Raw genomic sequence first — 25,295 nt, 5'->3', positions numbered from 1 at the left:
TATCCCACCTATGTCTACTGGGGGGTTCTTACACCTTCTCTGAAGGACCTGGTGCTGGCCAGTGTTAGAGACAGGATAATGGACTAGATGGACCCTGGGCCTGATCCTGTATGGACATTCCTGTGTTCCTATGGGATCAGGGATGACTTACCTATTACAAAACAAGCTTAATCATGGGCTGCTGTCTTTTGTATTTTTTTCCCCTTTAAGGTGCTTTTAGTTTTAATTCTAGATACAGTTCCTCCCAAAAGAGCTAATGTCAGGAAGTCTCCCTGATATAAGCATTACTTACTAGCATTATGGTGATTGCCTGCATACAAGGGCAGGATACTAGGATGACATTAATAGTAAGCACTAGTGTCATGACTATAGATTGGTTATGGGCAAAATCAATTTGCTTTAAACTCACATTATCATTGGCCTACTGGTGGTCATTCAGCTCTAATAACTAAGGGCTTTCCTTCACGTACAGTGCTACACCTGCACCTGTGCAGCTGAGCCACTCTAGTGCTTTAGCAAAGATGCTACTACGCCGCCAGGAAAGCTTCTCCAGTCAGCATAGTCAATCCACCGCCCTCAGAGGCAATAGCTATGTTGATGGGAGAAGCTCTCCCACTGACATAGTGCTGTCTACACTGAGGGTTAGGTCGGTTTTCTGACACCCCTAAGTGATGTATTTATACCAATATAGGTCTGTAGTGTAGACCTGGCCTAAGAAATACATATTCTTAGCTTATATAGGTCTGTAATATTGGTATTTTTCAAGTGACAGAACTATGTAATGAGTATACACTGAGCATTTACGGATGTAAATGCACTGCAGTTATTTCTCATGCAATGCAGGTACAGTGTAATTAATATATAGGAATTTATCATTATGTACATGGATCCAGAATAATAATAAAAGGGTATAGTGCAGTATAGGCCATACCTATAGTGTATAAGGTTCACCAAAATATTAGATCTGCCAGCCTTTTTATACCTAAAATTAGTTCAGGAGGTTCAACAAATTTCAAACTCAGAGTTTGCTCATCCCTGTAATCGACCTTTATCGGGGCAAAGGAAAATGTTCTGTTTCTAAGTCTAAATATCAGTGCCACCTCGGCCTCCGATGGCCCCAAGGAGAAAAAGGCTGGGACTCCACTATAACTTCAGGTAGTCAACAATTTCCAGCATGGAAAAGAGATTTCTCCACAGGTTTCTGTTTATGTATCTGAGGCTAGGTCGACACGGGGAGGGGGAGGGGGGATCGATTTAAGATATGCAAATTCAGCTACGCGAATAGTGTAGCTGAATTCGACGTATCCGATCCGACGTACCCCGCTGTGAGGATGGCGGCAAATCGACGGCCACGGCTCCCCCGTCGACAGCGCTTACTCCTCCCTGGGCTGGTGGAGTACGCGCGTCGATTTGGGGATCGATTGTTGCGTCCCGACGAGACGCGATAATTCCATCCCCGAGAGATCAATTTCTACCCGCCGATCCAGGCGGGTAGTGAAGACAAGCCCTGGGTTACACATTCTAGAATGTGGCAAATGTAAGAGTATACTACAACTCTTAGCTTAACAGTTACACACTTACCATATTGTCAAATTGTATCCAATGTACCTCATTGTTGGAGCTTATTCTGGACTGCTGTGTCTGCAGGGCATAGGGGAAAGAGCTGACTTGGAGGACCAGGAGATTGAAAGCTTCAGTGACTTCTCTGCAGTTAATAACTCTATCAGCCAGTCCATGACTGGGTTCACCATGTGTTAGAGAACTTGAGATGGCACTGTGGAAATAAAAACACACAGAACGGCTTTATTGTCGCCTTCAGATTCAACTGGTAACATTAAAATCTCTAGATGAACAGGGACCCAAAAGCCCCAGGTCATCAGACTCTGAAAAGGTGTTCTATATAGAGAAGCCCAAGAGTGCGGGAGAAATAATGGAGCGAAGTCCCCCACTGGGAAGCAACTAAATCAGTCTGCCAATTTAAAGGATTAGAACATAGGAAAAAGTTAAAAACAAGCTAAAAAGAGAAGGACGTGTCTCAGCTGGACTGGGCTGTTACATGAATGGGGAGGGGGCAGAGAGGTGGGGGAGCAGGGACAAAAATTAACTGGATTGCTCAACCAGAAACAGTCCTTATATATGGGACTTTGAGGGCATAAAATGTGTTTGATTTCCTGTCTCCACTTGCTGGTAGGTGGACATAACACTCACTTGTCTCAACAAACCTACAGGATATAGGAGAATTCCATATTTGGCACCACAATAAAAATATAATACTAATTTGGTTTTGAGAAAAAAAATAACAGAGTGCATTTTGTTTACTAGAATTCTACAGTCCGAATGTGTCCCCAAACCATACAGACTGTACCTGGATACTTGAGCAGTGAAACAAGAAGGAATATATTTTGCTCTCATGGGTCAAATTCTCTCTGTCTTTATGCAAGTAAGAATTTTTGATGATTCTTGCATGGAGCAAGGCAGTATAATTTATAGCCGTCATTTCCCAAAAGACATGTGATGACGGGACTTCACATGGAGAGAAAGTCTCTGTGTTTTGTGCCACTCAGATTAAACATTGACACTTACCCTCCATGCTCATGATGCTTTATCATTGTTTTGATATTAAGAATTCTCACCTTAAAGTAACCAGGGTTGTATTTAAAGGAAGAGAAAACAAATGACCCTCATTATCTCTCTGAGGCAAATAGTTATATTTTCTGTAAGGCTACTCAAATAAAAACAAAACAAAAATACTCAGGCTTAAACAACATTAACTACTGTGCTCACTAACATGGGGAAGATTTGGGTATGTCAGGACCTTGGTACTGAACCCAGGCCCAGCAAGTCCTTAAGTAGCAGCCTTAGCTGCTATACCACAGCGATGTCCTAAACAGGTTCCCGCGACCAACAGCCTTTATAGTAAAGGCCTACAAGCCCAAAGGAGTCACATCCCAAACCTCTGATTGGATGAACAGGCAGCACTCTTATTGTGTACCCGACCTATACAGAGGAAGAAGCAGCTGTCTAAGCAATAGACTAGTGCCAACTGGTTGCTCACCAGATCACCTTGCCTTGCTTCACTTCCCCTTCTGCCTCACCACCTCATCTGATCTCACCTTCCCAACCCACTGACGCAGCCCCATGGATTGGATTTTCCAGCTGCTGACCCATCCAAGAACTCTGACCATTGCCCCAGACTGCCTCTAATACAGACTGACCTGCCGGCTACCTGACCACCCAGGCACACTAGACTACTGCTCTGGATTGACCCCTAAGCCTGCCCTGGCCACTGGGCATTACAGTAAGTCGTTAGTTTGTGCAGTGATGTACAGGTAGAAGAATGGAGACCCGTTTCCTCCCTGATGATCTGATTTGATGGTGGTGGGAGAACTCGCCCTTTCCTTTGTTCTAGAGTATTGGTTTGTGGCTAAAGGTAGGATGGGGGGGAGGGAAGGAGGATTATCAGTCTCTTCTACTCTGCTCAGTTACAGATGAGAAAGAAATGGAACTGGGAAAGACATGAGAAGTTGGATGAGAATGGCTATGCAGAGAAAAGGGAAAAGGATGACAGAGGGATCCCTAGGAGCATTCTTGCTAAGGATTTAAAAATCTAAAGTTGACCCCACCTCACATCGAATCTGAATGATAGTTTTAAGAAATATCTAGGATGGACAAAGATGATGACTTCTGTTTATGAATGTTTGAATGGCTGGGGCACAAGGAAGCATCAGTCTGAGATCATAATTTTGTTTTATTAAAAATCCTGAGTATTAATATACAGTAGAATAAATTTTTGCCTTGCTATTGTGAAGCACTTACCTTGTTAAATCTACATGGGCATTGTCGTGAACCAGCACAAACAAGGTGTATGGATTCTGCTTCACCCGTCTCATAAAAACTTCAAACTTTGTTTGGATCTCATTGTCTAGCCGTACTACATATTTCTCAGCTCTCTGATAGGCTGTCCCATTCTCTTCTAGACCCAAGTCAACAAGAACACCTTCCAAAAAGAAAAAAAGAAAATTCCTTTGCCTTTATCTACAAATAAGGCCTTGTCTACACTACAGAGTGTCGTCAACAAAAGTTGCTTTTTGTCGACAGAACAGTGGAGATATGTACACACTATTGTGCTACTTTTGCCGACTGAACTCTCCTGTTTTGCCAATAAAATAAAATCACCTTGATGAGAGGCAGAGAGTTTTTTGTGGAAAAGTCATATCAACCTATGGGCAGATTTCCTGTGGGTTTTGTGAGAAGAGCTATGAATGGGACATGGTGCAGTGCCAAGTGAAGATAAAGGGGCTAAGGCAGACGTACCAGAAGGCAAGAGAGGCAAACCGTCACTCCAGTGCTGCACCCAAGAGCTGCCACTTCTATCAGGAGCTGGACACCATCCTTGGCGGTGATCCTACCTCCACCACCCAGGACACTTCGGAGGGGCTGGAGGCAGTGGACAGTGGACCTAACCCTGAGGACAAAGTTGTGGACGAGGAGGTGGAGTTGAAGGACATTTGTGGAGCCCACAAAAGGGTCATGCAGTGTTGCGGTGAGTCAGGAATTCTTTTCCACTCCGGAGGGGTCTAGCCCATCCCAGCACTCCATCTCCAGTGAGCATGATGCAGGAGAGGAGACCCCTGGTAAGTGATCTTTTTGAGTTGATGCTGCTTGGTTATATGATGTACCGCTGTCCTTTGCTCTGTATACTGTAGAAGTGGGTAAAGGGACAGCAGCACGGAGCACTTCAACAATAGGCTGAGAAGATGCAGAATGACCATGGATTGTACGTTTGGCAGATTAAAAAAATCTTAATGAGGAAAGCATTCCCCATGGTCACAGGAGCCTGCTGCACACTCCTGAATCTTTGTGAGGCTAGGAATGAAAAGTTTCCCTAGGGGTGGAGCGCTGAGGCAGATCACCTGGTTGCTGATTTTGAGCAGCCAGATACCAGGGCTATTAGAGGGGCACAACGGTGGGCAATTTGACTCAGGGAGGCTTTGAGGCAACATTTTGATAATGAGCTCCAGTAATGTGTATTTCTATAAAGCAATCTGCCATGCTTCATTAATTTCTGTTTTCTTATTTTGCCTAAAACTTGTGATGATTCCTGAGTGGGATTTGTAGTAAGCAAATTATTAAAATGCATGTATGTTTTAATACCAGCAGCAATCACTATGTGTAGGACACAAATAAAGATTGGTTATCTTTCAGAGAGTTTGTTTTTATTTAACACACATAAAACAGTTGGTGTAGGGAGATAGCAGTTTTGGGCAGGGGAGGCTGTCATAGCTGTGAGTAAATCCAGCTATCATTTTGGAAGTTGTCCTAAGGGGTGGAGTGAATGGGATACCAAGATGTTCCAGGAAGTTGCAAGGAATGTGCGGGAAGAGTTTGGGGAGAACAGGGGAAACAGTTCTGATTTGGCTGCAGAGGTGGGCGAGCATGCATTTGTTCTGCCTGGAGCGTGATTAGGGACTTCAACATCTCTGTTTGCTCTTCCATCACTCATCATCTGCTCCTGGGCCTTTATAATGTGCTCCTCACTGTCCTTTCTGTCCCGCCTTTCCATTTCTCTTAACTCCTTGTGTTCTCTTTTTTTCTGACTCAGAGGATTGGATCACCTCTTGGAACATGTCCTCCTTGCTCTGCCTTGGTTGCTTTCTCATCTGGCAGAGGCACTTCTCCAGTGTGTAGGAGGTTCCCCTGAAGGCCACATCTGCAGAAGCACAAGAAGCAATACATAGACGCATGATTGTTAGTTCACGTACAGCATTGAATCATTATAATAAAATATACCTCTTTTAACATACTAATCACTTTCTCACTGTCCCTTGGCATGCACACATCTCAGTGAACACCCTAAACATGGTGAGTTCGGCCCAGGTGTTTAAGATGGGGCAAAGGATATAGGTGATGTTTTCAGGGGATCAGTGAAGGCAACGGGACAATATTGTAAATTCTACCACCATTTTGAAGCCAATATCTCACTCCTGAGGGTAAGCAAGGATGAAAGGGTGCATCTCCTGCATGCGTGCAGCTTCAGACCTGGTCCCTATGCTGCTCGCCTGTGTGCCACTTTGGTCCCTGCACAAGTGATTGCCGAGTTCCTCCAGGAAAGTTTTCTAAAGATTTCTCTGGAGGATTCCTCTGAAATCTTGGTGTGCATCAACACACTGTTCTGCTGCACTGCTTAGCTGCACAGGGGAATGTGAAGAACACTAAAACACAGCTAGTCTTGCACATTTCTATCCATTCACCCACCTCTACAGTATACAGAGCAAAGGACAGCTGTACATCATATAACCAAATAGCATCAACTCAAAAAGATCACTTACCAGCGGTCTCCTCTCCTGCATTATGCTCACCGAAGACGGAGTTCTGGAATGCACTAGATCCCTCCGGACTGGAAGAGAGTTACTGACTCACCACAACATCACACGACCCTTTCGTGGGCTCCACAACATCCTCCAATTCCACCTCCTCATCCACAACCTTGTCCTCAGGGTTAGGTCCACTGTCTGATGCCTCCAGCCCCTCCGAAGGGTCCTTGGTGGTGGAGGTGGATCACTGCCAAGTATGGCATCCAGCTCCTGAGAGAAGCAGCAGCTCTGGCCACAGCATCAGAGCAATGGTTCACCTCTCTTGACTTCTGGTACGCCTACCTCTGCTCCTTTATCTTTGCTTGGCACTGCACCGTGTCCCGTTCGTAGCCCTTCTCACAAAACCCATGGAAAATCTGCCCGTAGGTATCCAAGTTCCTATAACTGGAGCAAAGCTGGGACTGGACAGCCTCCTCTCCCCATATACTCAGCAGATCCAACTGCTTCGCAGTGGTCCAAGAGGGAGAGCGTTTGTTGCGTGGAGCCGCCATGGTCAGCTGGGAAGATGCGATGTGGGCTCTCCACGCCGAGTAAACAGGAAGTGGAATTTCAGAAAAGTCCTGGGCCTTTAAAGGGGGAAGGGTGGATGCTTGTTTACCTGGCAGCAAGACAGTGGAGTTTGAACTGCTGATCAGAATGGTCAGGATAGGCATTGAGAGACACCTCCTGGAGGCCATTTACTGTGACAAAACTAAGCGCGGTGTCTACACTGACACTTTGTCAATATGACTTGGCCACAAAAAGATCTGTACCTCTTGTCAATGTGATTTTATTTTGTTGGCAAAACAAGAGAGTTTTGTCTGCAAAAGTAGCATTGCAGTGTGTACACCTCCGCTGTTCTTTCGACAAAAGCTGCCTTTTTTCAACCAAACTCTGTAGCACAGACAAGGCATTAGTGGGATAGATTTACTTTCATGGTGGTGAGTGAAAGTTATTTCCTCACTTTTAGATTTCCTCCAAGAAGGGGATGGATTTATGAGCAGACCAGAGACTCATAACATTACTAGAAAAAAATCATTTAGATCTATATAAGACTCTTCAATATGGCATTGAGTTGGGTCAGACTCAGTGACAATAAGTTTAGTTTCCCTGTACTTGGCTAATACATTCTTCCCACTAGATGGATACCTGAGAAAAAGATACTTGGGCATCCCCTTCAAAAATTCGTAAGTTTACAGATGCCTCTTGCCAATATTGGGTCAATCTTTTCTATTGCCCTCAGGTAAAACTAAAATTGCTGGCATATTCCTCCAGCCTACTCCAACGGACAGGAAGTACAGAAGCACCATGCCTGCAATCCCTGTAAGCTGTCTTGGGAATTATTACATTCAACCTGAGCGTAAAGAACAGCTGAGAGAGAACCTCTGCTCAGTGCACAGGAGCAGCAAAATAGGAAACATAGTGTTAGACTGTATGAGGAATGGAAGAGAAAATAGAAATGCCATTATATAAATCAATGAGGCACCCTCTTTTCAAATAACGTGTTTAGTTGTTGTCACCTTATCTCAAAAATATCAAGAAAGAGAAGGGATGCAGAGATGGACAACCAAATTAGATGTATGGGAGGCTTTCTTTATCAGGAGACACTGAAAAGACTGGGACTATTTTAGTTTTTATGGGGAAAATAAACTAGAAGACTTGATTTCAGGAACACTTGACACAGTTCCACATGATAGTCTCATAAGCAAACTAGGGAAATGTGGTCTAGTTGAAATTCTATAAGGTGGGTTCACAACTAGTTAAAAAACAACAGAGTAGTTATCATGATTCGCTGTCAAACCAGGAGGACATATCTAGAGGGCTCCCACAAGGGTCTGTCCTGGGTCTGGTACTAATCAATATTTTCATTAATGACTTGGACAATGGAGTGGAGAGTGTGCTTATACATTTTGGAGATGACACCAAGCTGGGAGAGGTTGCTAGAGCACTTTGGAGGATAGGATTAGAATTCAAAATGACCTTGATACATTGGAGAATTGATCTGAAATCCACAAGATGAATTTCAAAAGACAAATGCAAAGTGTTACGCTTAATGAAGGAAAAATCAAATGCACAACTACAAAACAGGAAATAATTTCCTAGGCTGTAGCACTGCAGAAAAGGAACTGGAATTTACAATGTATCACAGATTTAATGGGAGGCAACAATATGATGCAGTGGCAAAAAAAGCAAAGTATTCTGGGGTGTATTAACAGGAGTGTTGTATGTAAGACACAGAAGGTAACCTCTCACTTTACTCGGCACTCGGCCTCAGTTACAGTGTCCTGTTTTGGGGCACCACACTTTAAAGAAGATATGGACATACTGAAAAGAGTCCAGAGGAGAGCAACAAAAATGATAAAAGGTTTAGAAAACTTGACCTGTGAGGAAAGGTTAAAAAAAATTGGTCATGTTTAGTCTTGAGAAAAGAAGACTGGGGGAACGGGGAGAGGAGGACAATGACTTGAAAACAATCCTCAAATATGTCAAGGGCTGTTATAAACAGGACTGTGATCAATTGTTCTCCATGTCCACTGAAGGTAGGACAAGAAGTAATGGGCTTAATCTGTAGCAAGGGAGATTTAGGTTAGATATTAGGAAAAACTCTAACTATATGGATGGTTAAGTACTGGAATAAGTTACCGAGGGAGATTGTGAAATCCCCATCACTGGAGGTTTTTAAGAACAGATTAGACCAACACCTGTCAGGGATGGTCTAGGTATACTTGATCCAGCCTCAGCGTGGGGGGGGGAACTGGACTAGATGATCCCTTTCCAGTCCTACATATTTCGATGATTCTGTGGTAGGCATATAAAAAAATGTATAGAGAAGTTGCATTGGAAGTTCTTCTTTACAAGAGCAAGGGAATATCAAATTAATTGAAAGGCAACATGTTTAAAATTGATAAAAGAACTTTTTTAGCAGAATGCATAATTATCCCATGGAACTCATTGCAACAAGACAGAGGCCGAGAACTTAATAAGATTAAAAAATTATTAGCCATTTATATAGAGAATCCATAGTTATACTAAATATGACAGTTTTAAAAAAGGATCTAAACCCTCTTGTTTCAGAGTATAAGCCAACCACTAACTGATAGGGGGAGGAAGAAACCTCAATAGGCAGGTTATTCCATTAATTATCCACTAAGGGGTTTCTTGCATCCTCCTTTGAAATATCTGCTATTGGCAATTGTCGGGCACAGGACACTGGACTAGACAGACTACTATTAGTATGGCAATGCCTGTGTTCCTATGAATATACTATTGTGAGGGCAAAATGAAAAGCCATTTGTTCATCCCTGTTTTCTCGTTTCAACTGCTAGATGTTGCCTCAGATCATAGCTCATCCAATCTTTAGGTAAATATGGCAATGCCTCTTGCCACCTACACAATAAACGCAGTTGGTCCAATTTTGTGAATGTAGACTCTGTATAACTTACATGTGACACCAAATAACTGAACAAAGCTGGGACCTCCAGAATAAATTTTTAAACAGTTTACTTTAGCACTATATAACAGGGGTACATAGATACCCAGTTTTGATTTAATACACTGCTTTCCTCCCCATCCCTTTACCTGATTGTCGAATCCGTTGAAGAGTTTGCTGGACCAGAACCTCTGAACGAGGGACTATAATGATGAAGTCTACTTTGCTGAAGTGGCCCAGATCCAGGCTTTGATTGCCACTGTCTGCTATAGCACATACCTGGGACAAGAGCTTTCTGGCAACTGTAAGCTGCGGCTGATAAATTTGGAAGGTGTCAATATCCAAATCTAGTAAAAAAAAAAAATGGCATCAAAATTTAAATTATTTTACATTAAACAGCAGCCTTCAAAATACTCTGGCTTACATCATCAAAGTCACTCAACAGAATAAATCCTAGATTTATGGTGAAATTGGTGCACATCACCACCACAGATCAAAATTTGGTTACATACAAGAAGCTCTCTGCAGGGTAGTGGCAATTTTTTCATTGCATGAAGTGCTTTGAAGCTTTACAAGGCTGGAACTCAGTGAAACCTCAGTGCCTAACCTCAGCACCTGAATTGCAACCATTAAGGGACGCAATGCATGTAGTTCTAACCTTCTCTTGCCACATACAGTTCCTTGAACATGCCAACATATGTGGAGCAGCCATACACTGCTGAGGCTGCTGTGCTCAGGCCCCATGGAATGACACCTACTGCTCTGCTGTGACAACACAAAATTCTCATTTACTGGGTGGCAAGCCAATTGGTGAGAACTTACCTTCTCGAGTGTGTGACCATGGCAGCATCAGGCTGGCCACTTGTTTATGGAAATGGACTGGAATGAAAGGTGAGTGAGAGACCAAAGATCTTCAATCAAGAGGTGGAGCAGAAGTCCTGATTTTAAGGCAGCTTAGTCATGGATGTACATGGAAGCCTTATGGAAGGAGTTGCGTCAAAGTTAGCTACAAAAACTTTGGAACCTGGAGTTTATCATTTAGAGAAATGTTTTCTCTAAGCACGTGTCAATGTTCACATCTGCCAAAGAACAGGTACAGTCCTACACTTAAAAATAGTTAGTGGGTATATTCTATGCACTTTTATATACACTTCACTAGTCCTGAAGAAATTAAACTCTTAACGTACTACTACCAAATTTAACCTTGTAGTAACATTTTAGTTATGGCTCTGTCAGTTTTCCTATTACAAATACCAGTGCTGATGAATGGAAAACTTGGCTCAAAGAGGTGCCTGGGAGAAAATTATTTAAAAAAAAACATTTAAAAAGATAATATATAGTAATAGTTCATTTATTTTAAGCAATATACAACTAACATCTTTGTATTTTAAGTAACAATTTGGAGATATTTTGGGCGAAATATTGACTGCCAATTCTGCCACCCTTATGTTATGGATTTCAATGGAGCTACTTGTGGAGTAAGGCACTACACAACTTGCATAAGTGGGGCAGACTGGCCTCTCACGTTTTATTCAGTCTTTACTAAATGAATTCTTTGCATCACTGTTCACTACAGAGGATAGGAGGGAGATTCTCACACCTGAGCCATTCTTTTTAGTTAGGTGACAGATCTGAGGAACTGTACCAGATTGAAGTGTCAGAGGAGGTTTTGGAACAAATTGATAAACTAAACAGTAATAAGTCACCAGGACCAGATGGTGTTCACCCAAGAGTTCAGAAGGAAGTCAAATATGAAATTGCAGAACTATTAATTGTGATATGCAACCTATCACTTAAATAAGTCTCTCTACCAGATGACTGAAGGATAGCTAATGTAATGCTGATTTTTTAAAAAGGCTCCAGGGGCAATACTGGCCAATTATAGGCCAATTATCCTAACTTCAGTACCGGGCGAATTAGCTGAAACTATAGTAAAGAACAGAATTATTAGACATAGATGAACATGATATGTTGGGGAAGGGTCACGAACCTATTAGAATTCTTTGAGAGAGTTAACAAGCATATGGACAAGGCTGATCCAGTTGATATACTGTATTTGGACTTTCAGAAAGTCTTTGAAAAGAGCCTACACCAAATGCTCTTAAGCAAACTAAGCAATCATGGGATAAGAGAGGAGGTTCTCTCACGGATCTGTAACCGGTTAAAAGAAAGGAAACAAATGGCAGGAATAGTCAGAGAAGAGAGATAAATAGTGGGATCCCTCAATGATCTGTACTGGGACCAGTGCTGTACAACATATTCATAAATTATCTGGAAAGGGGGGTAAACAGTAAGATGGCAAAATTTGCAGACAATACAAAATTAATTAAGAAAGTTAAGTCCAAAGCTGACTGCAAAGTGTTAAAACGGGATCTCACAAAACTGGATGTCCAGGCAAGAAAACAGCAGATGAAATTCAATGTTGATCAGTACAAAGTAGGGTGACCAGACGTCCCGATTTTATCGGGATTGTCCTGATATTTCCTTATTTGTCCCGCGTCCCGACCAATGTGTGGTCGGGACACCGGACAAACAAGCAAATACTCCGGAGCCCTGTGGGACCCGAGCGGGACAGGGGGCTAGGGCCTGCTGCCCCCACTCCGGGGCCGCCGTGGGATAGCACCAGCTGGGCAGCAGCCCAGACGCAACTAGCCAGGGGCTGGGCGCAGCGTGCGCGCTGCTGGGTCCCGCAGCAGGCCCGGGGGGTTTGGGGGCGCCAGAGCTGCAGCCGCCGAGCTTGGCCATCAGCTGCTTCCTCCCCCCGCGTCAGTGGGAGCTGCAGCAGCGGCTGCTCCTGAGTCCCGCTGCCCGGGGGGGAGAACAGCCGCCGCCTGGCCGCGCGGGCCGCCCCCCTACTCTCCCTACCACCCGACTGAGTCCTGCCTGCACTCGGGGCCAGGCCAGACTCTCACTCACCCTGGCCCCGTGCTTCCCCTGCATCTCCCAGGCCTCCCTCCAGCGCTTGTGGAGGAAGGGCGGGTGGGTTTTTTTTTTGCTCTGCCCCCCTCCGCCACACCTCCCCTCCCCTCCTCCCCCCCCACGTCCCAATATTTGACTTGGGTTGATCTGGTCACCCTAGTACAAAGTAATGCACATTGGAAAACATCATCCCAACTATACATACAAAATTATGGGGTCTAAATTAGCTGTTACCACTCAAGAAAGACCTTGGAATCATCATGGATAGTTCTCTAAAAAAATCTGTTCAATGTGTGGTGGCAGTCAAAAAAGCAAACAGACTATTAGCAACAATTAGGAAAGGGATATATAATAAGACAGAAAAATATCATATCACCATGATCTAGAAACTGGGACTAGACAAGAAGGGATGGATCTCTTGATAATTGTCCTGTGAAGTGTCTGGTACAGGCTACTGTCGGAAGACAGGACACTGGGCTAGATGGACCATTGGTCTGACTCAGTATGGCCGTTCTTATGTTCTTATATACTCAGGCAAATTACCACTGCCTTCAATAAGAGTTCTGCCTGAGTAAAGGCTAATTAAAAACTGAGAAAGGATTTGGCCCTAAATGTACAATTTTAAAACCAAAAATAAACTCTGAACAGTTAGAAACTATTAGTTAATTAAATACTGAGATTTAAAAAGGGGTGGGAGAGATGGGGCTCCCTGGACCACCCCAGGTCCCACTGTCCATTGTTTACCCTTCTCTTCTCCCTCAGTTGGTGGCCCTTCAGGGAGCTCTCTGAGAGCACCTGCCTGCGGGCAGGGGGTTGGCTGCTCCTCTCTCCTTCCCCTTGCAACAGAGGAGGATCTGGTTGGCACGAGGACCAGTCTCTCAGGCAGCCCCTAGATATTCAGCTCTAAGGACTCAATCTTTCAGAGTCTATTGCCTCTTCGTGGGGTTCATCTTCTACCCCTCTTGCTGGGGCATATTGCTTTGTTGTCTGTCAGGATAGCTTTGGGAGCAGTGTGTCTCACAACTGCCTCCTCCTTGGCTGGACTACCTCTGTTACCAGCAGTCTCTGGGTGCGGCGGCCTTCTTCCCGTTCACCGCCCCTTCCTGTGGTAAGTTCTCCCATTTTAAGATCCTCCCCCTCCAGGCTGAACAAGCCTTGCAGGTGCATCTCATTAGTGTGGAACTGGCCCAGAGGAGCTGGTTAGCCTCCTCCATACACTGAGGGTGTGTCCCTTCACATACCCCACCCCTCAAGACAGGAAGGCTGTTCAGGGGTGGGTTGTCTCCATCCCCAATCTCCCATGAAAAGAAATCGGTGTTAGCATGGTCTTTCCCGCCTGGTGGTGTACTTGGAAGCTATCAGGTTGTAGTGCAAGGTATCACTTCATTATACGAGGGTTCATATCCCTCGTGGTCTGGATCCAGCATAGAGGTATGTGATCAATGATCAAGGAAAAGGGGCTACCCAACAGGTAATAGCTTTGGGCATCTACCATCCATTTGATAGCTAATGCCTCCTTTTCAATAATGGAGTGTCTTTTCCCTAGGGAATAGCTTCCTACTTAGGTATAGAACTGGGTGTTCTTCCCCTTCGAAGTCTTGAGAGAGGATGGTGCAGATGTCAGAAGCATCTGTGCATAGTATGAATTTCCAAGAAAAATCATGGCTGAAGAGCCTGTGTGCCTGGCATAGTCATATTTCCAGTTCCCTGAACACTTCCTCATGCTTCTCATCACAATGGATCTTCTTAGGGTTGTTCCTTTTTCTGATTCATAAGGGGGGGGCGTGACTGAGGCAAAGATGGGGATAAACCACCAGTAATATCCTGCAAGGCCAAGAAAACATCTGACTGGTTCTGTCTGGGGGACAGGACATGCTTTGAAGGCCTGCATCTTACTGACCACCAGCTTCACCAAGCTACGTCCTATGTGCTACCCCAAATAGGTTACTTTACTCATAGCCACTCTATATTTTGCCAGGTTGGCCATAATTTCTGCCTCCTATAGGGCTTTTAAACACCGCTCTTAAACGCTAAAAGTAATCTTCCCTGGTGGGACTGTAAACAACAATATCATCCATGTAGGCCGCTGCATACTGATGGTGGGAGTTGGGGATCTTATTCATAAGTTGTTGGAAGGTAACAGTAGCTCCATGGAGGCCAAAAGGCATGGTCTTAAATTGGAAATGCCCAAAAGGGGTGGAGAAAGCAGGGAAGGGGATAAGGGAATCTGCCAGTAACCTTTTGGTCAGATCGATAGTGCTCAGGTGCTCCGCTGGTCCCAGCCATTCTAATAACTCGTCCACCCTTAGCATTGGGTAGGTGTTGAAATTTGTGAGGGCACTGACTCTCCTGAAGTTGATGCAGGACCGAACCAGACCATCTGGTTTGGAACGAGAACTATGGGGCTCCTCCATTCACTTCTGGATTCTATAATCACTCCCATCTCCAGCATCGTTTGTACTTCCTCTCAGATCGTATCCTACATCTTTTGTGGCAATGGTCTAGGGTTCTCTCGGACTACCTGGCCTGGGGTTGTCTCTAGGTGATGTTGAACCAACCACGTTCTCCACAGACAGTTGGCAAACACTGCTGCAAAGTCCCCGATTAGTTGGAGGAGATGTTTCCTTTGTGCAGGGGAAAGCACTTCACCCCCGGTATTGTTGCTGGAGCTTCATCACTGGGCACCTGGGGCCTCAATTCTGGCTCTGCTGGAATAGGAGTTATCAGCAGGGCTTCCTGCGCCCTCCAAGGTTTGAGAAGGTTCACGTGGTAGACCTTGATTTCCTTCCTCCGCTCAGATAGCCTGTAGACTGAGATCAGACTATTAATTTGGACCCAGCTGTGGGCAGTAGTAATAGAACATGGTCACCCAGCTGAAAAGTCCATAGTTATGTCTCCCTATTGTAATTTTGTTCCTGGGTGTGCTAGGCCTTCCTCAAATTCTCCCTGGCAAACCCCCTAAGTTTCCGAGTTGCACCCTTAACTGCAAGATATATTGGGTCGTACTTAAGGCCCGCATATCGTCTTCTTCCCAGCCTTCTTGTAGCAAGTCCAAGATGCACTGCGATTGGCAACCATCGAGCAACTCAAATGGAGAGAACCCCACAGAGACTTGCAGGACCTCCCTTATGGCAAATAGGAGTAGTGGGAGTGGTCGGTCCCACTGCTTGGGGTTGTCATTGACAAAGCACTTCAACATCTCTTTCAGTGTCTTATTAAACCACTCTATTAAACTGTTGGTCTGCGGGTGGTACACCAAGGTCGTCAAGGACTTGACCTTTAGAAGGGAGCATAATTCTTGCATTAGTTGTGAAGTGAAATTAGACCCTTGGTCTCTTAATATTTTGCAGGGAAACCCTACCTCTGAGAAGAGCTTCAAGAGCTGTGGAACTATGGCTGTCATTTCTGGGGAGCGGAGAGGAACAGCTTCCAGATACCTGGTTGCATAGTCAACAATCACAAGTATGTACAGATGCCCTGCTGCAGTTTTTTCTAGAGGTCCGACAATGTCCACCCCTATCCTTTCCAAGGGGGTCTCAATCAAGGGCAGAAGGGCTAAGGGTGCTTTAGGGGTCCCCCTGCTGCTGATTAGCTGACACTCTGGGCAGGAGAACAGTATTCTCTCACTTCATGGTGTGCGCCTGGCAAATAGAATTGGGCTAATATGCAAGCCAATGTCTTTTCTCATTCCAGGTGTCCTGCACAGGGGATATCTTGCGCCAGCTGCAACATGGCCTGGCAGTACTGGTGTGGTACTAGCAGCTGGCTCCTCACCAACCCAGTTTGCTGAATCTTCTCGTTTCAATACAAGCACCCCTTCTTGAGTGCAAAGTGTAGGTATCATTCACCTCTCTGAGGCTCTGTCACTTCTCCATTTATGGGGGCCAGTTGCTCATGTGCACAGTTTAATATAATGTTGTTCCTGTGTTCTAACAAGAAACTCATGTCCCGTAGGAGAGCTTCCAGGTCCTGATGGCCTGCCTCTTCCTCCCCTGTGGGGGTCTGTGGCTGTGTTGCTAGGGACATCCCTTCCCCAGGGTTGTCAGCTTCTCCAAGACTTACCAATTTCTGGGGAGCTGGTGTCCCCACTTGACCCCTGTTCTTGTTTGCACCTGAGAGCTGGGTATTAATGACCTGTCCCCGCCCCCCCCCAAAAAAGCGCCAGTCTCAGCCTATGATCACAGGGTAGGCCAATTTTTCTGCGAAGGCTACGGTTATGACTGTGGTATGGGCTCCCACCATCAGCTGTAGCTGCTGGCTGGGGTAGGACTTGACATCGCAATGGATACATTGAAGGTGAATCATGTTCTTAGGAGTAGCGTCACTTCCTTTTTGTGTGTCGGAGCCAGACGGGAGTGCCTGGCTCAGCAAGACAGGGTGCTGGAGTCCTGAGCTGGCAGGGAAAACAGGAACAGAGGTAGTCTTTGCACATCAGGTGGCAGCTCCCAAGGGGGTTTCTGTGATCCAACCCGTCACAACCTGCTTCCTGTCCCCCATGGGCAATAATCTTTATAAACTCCTCCGTTACAATGGCCTCGGCTACTTAGGTCCCTGAGTGTTCCTCTGGGTGGAGCCACTTCCAGCAGCGTTCTTTCAGCCGTTGTGCTACCATTCGGGATCATGCCCCCTTGGGGTATCTCTTGGCCATAAACCACTGGCGGTGGGTCTCTTCTGAAATATCCACATAGTCCAAGATGGTGGACTTCACTTGCTTGTAATCTTTCACCCGCTCCAAATCCAGATTACAGGAGGTGGACTGTGCCGGACCCATCAAGTAAGGGGCCAGGATTGGAGCCGATTGTTCCAGAGGCCACTGGGCTGCCAGTGCCACCCTCTCAAACATGAGTAAAAAGGCTTCGAGGTCATCCTCCAGTCCCATCTTGGTGAGCTTTACTGGTGCAGGTGGAGGGACCCCTTCAGTGGAAGCGTGAAGCTCCCGTCTCCCATTGTGGGCATAGGGCTGATACTATCTGCTGTAACATTTCCTTTGGGAACTCTTGCTGCTGGGTCATCAGTTTCCTCAGCAGATATTGTTTTGGGTGGCTTTAACCCACTGCTGGGCGGTGCACAGCTGCAGCAACTGCTGTTGTTGAATGCCTTGCTGCTGCAGCTGCCTCTCCGCTACCCATTTATACTACGCTCCAATTCCAATGTGTGTGAAGCAGCTGAACTCAAACACCTCAAAGGCTCCCCACTTTTTTGACCCCTTGTATCAGGAATAGTTTATCCATGTTCTCCCCCATTTGTGGAGATGGTGGGGCTCCCTGACTCCACCCAGGTCTCACTGTCCTTTGTTTACCCTCTCTTTTCCCCCAGTTGGCAGCCTGGGAGGAGCTCTCGGAGGGCAACTGCCCATGCGCAGGGGGTTGGCTCCTCCTCTTCCCTTCCCCTTGCAAGAGAAGAGGATCTGGTTGGCACGAGGACCAGTCTTTCAGGCAGCCTCTAGAGATACAGGGGTAAGGGCTCAGTCTGTCAGAGTTTATTGCCCCTTCATGAGGTTTACCTTCTACCCCTCTTCCTGGGGTATATTGCTTTATTGTTAGTGCATCTCATGCTGTCTTCGCGGTGCAGCTCGTGGCTGTCTTCTCCTCAGCTAGACTATCTCTGTTACCAGCAGTCTCTGGGTGGAGGAGCCTTCTTCCTGTTCACCGCCCCTTCCTGTGGTAAGTTCCCCCCTTTTAAGCTCCTTCCCCTCCAGGCTGAACAACCCTTGCAGGTGCATCTTATTAGCTTGGAACAGGCCCAGAGGAGCTCTCTAGCTTCCTCCATACCAGTGTAAAGGTGTATGTCTTCACAAAAGACAAATTACTGCACACGAACTATAACCACAAATAAGAATTGGACCAAAACTTTGCTCATTCTTCAAATAAAAACCTGAGTTGAACTTTTAAGGTATTGTCTTTACTAGGAAAGAAAGGTGTGCATGGCAGCCTACTTTTTAACTTGAACTGCTGTCCTCTGCTCAGGCTACAAACTGCTTTGTCTTTGCTACGATTTTACCTTGTTAGCTTGCTTGAGTTAAGAACACACCTTTTTTTCCCAGTGAAGGCAAGACCTCATCAAGGTTTCAAATTTATCCATCACTTGCCTTGTTACTGGCCCCAAAGGAATCTGAGAACTCATAGAAAATCAGTTTTACTTATTTTGCCAATACTATTATATAAAAATGAAAGTAAATCATAAAATGTTATAGAATCATAGAATCATAGAATATCAGAGGTGGAAGGGACCTCAAGAGGTCATCTAGTTCAACCCCCTGCTCAAAGCAGGACCAATTCCCAGCTAAATCATCCCAGCCAGGGCTTTGTCAAGCAGGGCCTTAAAAACCTCCAAGGAAGGAGACTCCACCACCTCCCTAGGTAACGCATTCCAGTGTTTCACCACCCTCCTAGTGAAATAGTTTTTCCTGATATCCAACCTGGACCTCCCCCACTGCAACTTGAGACCATTGCTCCTTGTTCTGTCGTCTGCCACCACTGAGAACAGCCGAGCTCCATCCTCTTTGGAACCCCCCTTCAGGTAGTTGAAGGCTGCTATCAAATCCCCCCTCATTCTTCTCTTCTGGAGACTAAACAATCCCAGTTCCCTCAGCCTCTCCTCATAAGTCATGTGCTCCAGACCCCTAATCATTTTTGTTGCCCTCCGCTGGACTCTTTCCAATTTTTCCACATCCTTCTTGTAGTGTGGGGCCCAAAACTGGACACAGTATTCCAGATGAGGCCTCACCAATATCGAATAAAGGGGAACGATCACATTCCTCAATCTGCTGGCAATGCCCCTACTTATACAGCCCAAAATGCCGTTAGCCTTCTTGGCAACAAGAGCACACTGTTGACTCATATCCAGCTTCTCGTCCACTGTGACCCCTAGGTCCTTTTCTGCAGAACTGCTACCTAGCCATTTGGTCCCTAATCTGTAGCAGTGCATGGGATTCTTCCGTCCTAATTGCAGGACTCTGCACTTGTCCTTGTTGAACCTCATCGGGTTTTTTTCAGCCCAATCCTCTAATTTAGGTCCCTCTGTATCCGATCCCTACCCTCTAGTGTATCTACCACGCCTCCTAGTTTAGTGTCATCTGCAAACTTGCTGAGAGTGCAGTCCACACCATCCTCCAGATCATTAATAAAGATATTAAACAAAACCGGCCCCAGGACCGACCCTTGGGGCACTCCACTTGAAACCGGCTGCCAACTAGACATGGACCCATTGATCACTACCCGTTGAGCCCGACGATCTAGCCAGCTTTCTATCCACCTTACCGTCCATTCATCCAGCCCATACTTCTTTAACTTGGTGGCAAGAATACTGTGGGAGACAGTATCAAAAGCTTTGCTAAAGTCAAGAAATAACATATCCACTGCTTTCCCCTCATCCACAGAGCCAGTTATCTCATCATAGAAGGCAATTAGGTTAGTCAGGCACGACTTCCCCTTCGTGAATCCATGCTGACTGTTCCTGATCACTTTCCTCTCCTCTAAATGTTTCATAATTGATTCCTTGAGGACCTGCTCCATGATTTTTCCAGGGACTGAGGTGAGGCTGACTGGCCTGTAGTTCCCCGGATCCTCCTCCTTCCCTTTTTTAAAGATGGGCACTACATTAGCCTTTTTCCAGTCATCTGGGACCTCCCCCGATCGCCATGAGTTTTCAAAAATAATGGCTAATGGCTCTGCAATCTCATCCGCCAACTCCTTTAGCACCCTCGGATGCAGCGCATCCGGCCCCATGGACTTGTGCACGTCCAGTTTTTCTAAATAGTCCCGAACCACTTCTTTCTCCACAGAGGGTTGGTCACCTTCTCCCCATGCTGTACTGCCCAGTGCAGCAATCTGGGAGCTGACCTTGTGCGTGAAGACAGAGGCAAAAAAATCATTGAGTACATTAGCTTTTTCCACATCCTCGGTCACTAGGTTGCCTCCCTCATTCAGTAAGGGGCCCACACTTTCCTTGATTTTCTTCTTGTTGCTAACATACCTGAAGAAACCCTTCTTGTTACTCTTAACATCTCTTGCTAACTGCAACTCCAAGTGTGATTTGGCCTTCCTGATTTCACTCCTGCACGCCTGAGCAATATTTTTATACTCCTCCCTGGTCATTTGTCCAATCTTCCACTTCTTATAAGCCTCTTTTTTGCGTTTAAGATCAGCAAGGATTTCACTGTTTAGCCAAGCTGGTCACCTGCCATATTTACTATTCTTTCTACACATCGGGATGGTTTGTTCCTGCAACCTCAATAAGGATTCTTTAAAATACAGCCAGCTCTCCTGGACCCCTTTGCCCTTCATGTTATTCTCCCAGGGGATCCTGCCCATCTGTTCCCTGAGGGAGTCAAAGTCTGCTTTTCTGAAGTCCAGGGTCCGTATTCTGCTGCTCTCCTTTCTTCCTTGTGTCAGGATCCTGAACTCGACCATCTCATGGTCACTGCCTCCCAGGTTCCCATCCACTTTTGCTTCCCCTACTAGTTCTTCCCTGTTTGTAAGCAGCAGGTCAAGAAAAGCTTTGCCCCTAGTTGGTTCCTCCAGCACTTGCACCAGGAAATTGTCCCCTACACTTTCCAAAAATTTCCTGGATTGCCTGTGCACCGCTGTATTGCTCTCCCAGCAGATATCAGGGTGATTAAAGTCTCCCATGAGAACCAGGGCCTGCGATCTAGCAACTTCTGCTAGTTGCCAGAAGAAAGCCTCGTCCACCTCATCCCCCTGGTCTGGTGGTCTATAGCAGACTCCAACCACAACATCACCCTTGTTGCTCACACTTCTCAACTTTATCCAGAGACTCTCAGGTTTTTCTACAGTATCATACCGGAGCTCTGAGCAGTCATACTCCTCTCTTACATACAACGCAACTCCCCCACCTTTTCTGCCCTGCCTGTCCTTCCTGAACAGTTTATATCCATCCATGACAGTACTCCAGTCATGTTGAATGGTAATGTTCTGAAAAGGTAAAAGGTAATTAAATTCAACATTAAGGCAGCGAGTCCATCCCCAGCTCATCCAGGTTTTGACTATATATTACATATGTGACAAGATGGTCGATATAGTATGGTGGGTCCTGCGCTTTTCTTGGTGGGGGGGGGCTAAAATACCATCCCTTACCCCTGCTCTTGGGGCACCGAGGGCCCCACTAGTGGCCCAGGAAGGTGGTAAAGGAAGGAAGCGGGGGAGGGGTCTGGGTTTGCTCCTCACTCTGAGTCCCAGCCCCTCTCAACCCTTGCAGGTTCTTACCCTCTTCCCCCCTTGGGTGGGGTACTTTCAGTCCTTAAATGCTGGGGGAGGGAATATCCCTCCCCTGCTGGGGCAGGGTCTCCCTTACTCCGGTTTTCTGTTCCTCCAAGTCTCACAGCACACCTCCAAGCTCCAGTCCTCTCTCTCCTTCCCCCTGACTGCCTGAAGCAGGGGGGTTTATTAGGTTTCTAACAGGGCCTTAATTGATTACAGGTGCTCCAATTAACCTGTAGCGACCCTCCCTAGTCTACAGGGAACCACGCCTTAATTAACCTAGGGTTTATATACTTCCCTTCTACCACTTCCCACTGTTTCCTGGCCCTCCTGTATCACATATCCCCCTCCCCTGCTCAACGCCATGGGATTGGGCTACTTGGGACAAAAGACAGTGTTGTCATGATAGGCCGTCCGTGTTGCTGTGTTGGCTGCCGGCTCTATGCTGGATCCGGAAGTGAAAAGTTGTAGGGACAGGAACCATCTAGTCACTCGTGCATTCCTCTCCTTATTTGTGTGCATCCATTGGAGTGGGGCATGGTCCGTCACAAGGGCGAACTGCTGCCCAAGTAGATAGTACCGTAGAATCTCCATGGCCCATTTAATTGCCAGGCATTCCTTTTCTACTACTGCGTACTGTTGCTCCCTGGGCAGGAGCTTTCAGCTGAGGTAAAGGATTGGGTGCTCCTCGTCTCCCACCATCTGTGAAAGGACGGCCCCAAGTCCTACCTCCGAAGCGTCTGTTTGTAGGATGAATTCCTTTGTGAAATTTGGGGCTATGAGCACTGGATGGCTGCAAAGGGCTGTCCTTAGATCTGTGAAAGCTTCCTCTGCTTCCTCGGTCCACTTAACTATCTCCGGGCCCCGAGCTCTTATCAGGTTCGTCAGAGGCGCTGCCTTTGTGGTGAAGTGGGGGATGAACCGGTGATAGTACCCTACTATCCCTAAGAATGCTCTGACTTGTTTTTTGCGGCTTGGGCGGGGCCATTTCTGTATTGCCTCCACTTTGTTCCACTGTGGCTTCACCAGGCCCCTTCCGACTACATACCTGAGATATCTGGCCTCGGCTAGCCCTATTACACATTTGGATGGGTTAGAGGTAAGGCCAGCCTGTCTAAGAGCATTTAGTACCGCTTCCACTTTCCCCAGGTGTGTCTCCCAGTCAGGACTATGGATTACCACGTCATCTAAATAGGCAGAAGCATACTTGGCATGGGGTCGAAGTAATCTGTCCATCCATCGTTGGAAAGTTGCGGGGGCCCATGGAGCCCAAAAGGGAGGACGGTATATTGGAAGAGGCCGTCAGGTGTAGAGAAAGCGTTTTTTTCCTTGGTGTCCTCAGCCAGGGGGATCTGCCAGTAGCTTTTGTCAAGTCCAAGGAGGTCAAGTATCGGGCCTTGCCTAACTGATCCACCAGCTCATCAACACGTGGTATCGGGTAGGCATCGAACTGGGATACCTCATTTAACTTCCGAAAGTCATTACAAAACCTCAAGGTGCCATCAGGCTTGGGGACCAAGACAATAGGGCTGGACCACTGGCTGTGGGATTCCTCAATCACCCCAAGTTCTAGCATCTTCCTTACTTCTGCCCTAATTTCTTCTCTTTTTGCCTCCGGTATGCAATATGGTTTTATGGTCACCCTTGCTCTGGGACAGGTGACAATGTGGTGTTGGATCAGCGTCGTACGGCCTGGTTGTGTGGAGAACGCATCTTGGTTCCGCTGGATCATTTCGATGACCACTGTTCGTTGTTCTGGGGCTAAATTCGGGGGATACCCTTACCTGCCCTTGTGGGCCATCTGCCTGGGGTGTGGCCAGCAGGATGGCCAGGCACGTCTCCCGATCGTGCCAGGGTTTCAGCAAGTTGATATGATAGATCTGCTCTGGCCTTCGGTGGTCTGGCTGCTTTACCTTATAATTCACCTCCCCAACAGCTTCCACGATCTCATAGGGTCCATGCCAACTGGCCAGGAGCTTACTTTCTGCTGTTGGTACCAGCACCAGCACCCGTTCTCCTGGTTGAAATTTCCGTGTTTTTGCCCGACGACTGTAGTAGGTTCGTTGGGCCTCTTGTGCTTTCTCCAAATGCTCTCGTACTATGGGGGTCACTTGGGCTATTCGTTCTCTCATCTGGGCTACGTGTGCAATGACATTCTTCCCTGGGTTGGGTTGTTCCTCCCATTCCTCCTTCACGATGTCTAATATGCCACGTGGGTGGCGTCCATACAATAGCTTGAAGGGGGAGAAACCAGTAGAGGCTTGGGGAACTTCTCGTATTGCAAACATCAGATATGGTAGGAGGGTATCCCAATCTTTTCCGTCTTGGGCCACCACCTTTTGGATCATACTCTTGAGAGTGCGGTTAAATCACTCAACCAGACCATCTGTTTGGGGATGATAGACCGAGGTTCGCAAGGCTTGGATGTGGAGCAGGGTACATAAGTCTTTCATTACTCTCGACATGAAGGGAGTCCCTTGATCTGTCAGGATCTCCTTAGGGATGCCTACCCTAGCAAAAACCTGCACCAGTTCTTTTGCGATTGCCTTGGACGTGGGGTTCCTTAGAGGAATGGCTTCGGGGTACCGTGTAGCGTAGTCCAGGATGACAAGTATGCTTCGGTGGCCCTGGGCTGTTCTTTCTAGTGGGCCCACTAGATCCATTGCTATTCTTTCAAAAGGAACTTCAATTATGGGCAAGGGTACCAATGGGGCCCTTAACTGAGGTCGGGGACTATGCAGCTGGCACTCTGGGCAGGAGGTGCAATAGTGTTGGACTTCTGCCCATACCCCCGGCCAGTAGAACCTTCTTAGGACTCTATCCAGGGTCTTGTCTGCTCCTAAATGTCCCCCAAACAGATGACTGTGAGCTAATTCTAATACAGCCCTTGTGTGCTTCCGTGGCACCAAGAGCTGTTCTACTACTTCCCCCCGTATTGGCACTACCCGGTACAACAGATCCTGCTTGATTATATTGTATGGCCCTGCGCCTTTGGTTTTCCCTTCTACTGGCACACCATTTACCTCTACTACCTCCTCCCTCACATTTGCATATAGTGGGTCATCGGCTTGCTCCTGCCCAAAACATTAGTGTGCGGGACCAATCTGGTCTGATTCTATTGACTTGGGTTCCCCTCCTTCTTTTGGGGTGCTTCTGCTCATGCTGGGGGCCATCTCTGGGTCTCCACGAGCCTTTCTCCCAGCCAGGGCAGCTTTCTGGTTTGCTGCCAAGATCCTGGTTCCTAATCTTTTGTCTGCTCTCCTTTCCCGTCTGGATTTCCGGGACTTCCCAGGGGGTGAAAATAACTCTGGGGAAAACCCAGCAAAAATTGTGGTAGGATCATCCATGGGCACCTCACATTCTGCTCGGGGTTTA

General features: G+C 46.5%; 1 protein-coding gene across 17 annotated transcripts in view; it reads right to left on the bottom strand.

The window, feature by feature from the left end:
* Window positions 1-25,295, bottom strand: part of GREB1L (GREB1 like retinoic acid receptor coactivator) — a 214,248-nt gene that overhangs the window by 41,705 nt on the left and 147,248 nt on the right. For 16 of the 17 annotated variants that reach the window (XM_065582068.1, XM_065582066.1, XM_008178656.4 and 13 more), the window contains 3 exons: window positions 9,933-10,130; window positions 3,817-3,997; window positions 1,582-1,774 (listed from right to left, as the gene is read on the bottom strand). In XM_065582068.1, the coding sequence (XP_065438140.1) occupies window positions 1,582-1,774; window positions 3,817-3,997; window positions 9,933-10,130 (572 nt within the window). The remainder of the gene's footprint in view (window positions 1-1,581; window positions 1,775-3,816; window positions 3,998-9,932; window positions 10,131-25,295) is intronic. The other variant, XM_065582073.1, reaches the window with a different exon arrangement.

The sequence above is a fragment of the Chrysemys picta genome, chromosome 2 (assembly GCF_011386835.1).
Source record: "Chrysemys picta bellii isolate R12L10 chromosome 2, ASM1138683v2, whole genome shotgun sequence".
Lineage (NCBI taxonomy): Eukaryota > Metazoa > Chordata > Testudines > Emydidae > Chrysemys > Chrysemys picta.
Note: the sequence above shows the minus strand (reverse complement) of the source record. Positions and strands in the feature narration are given on the sequence as shown.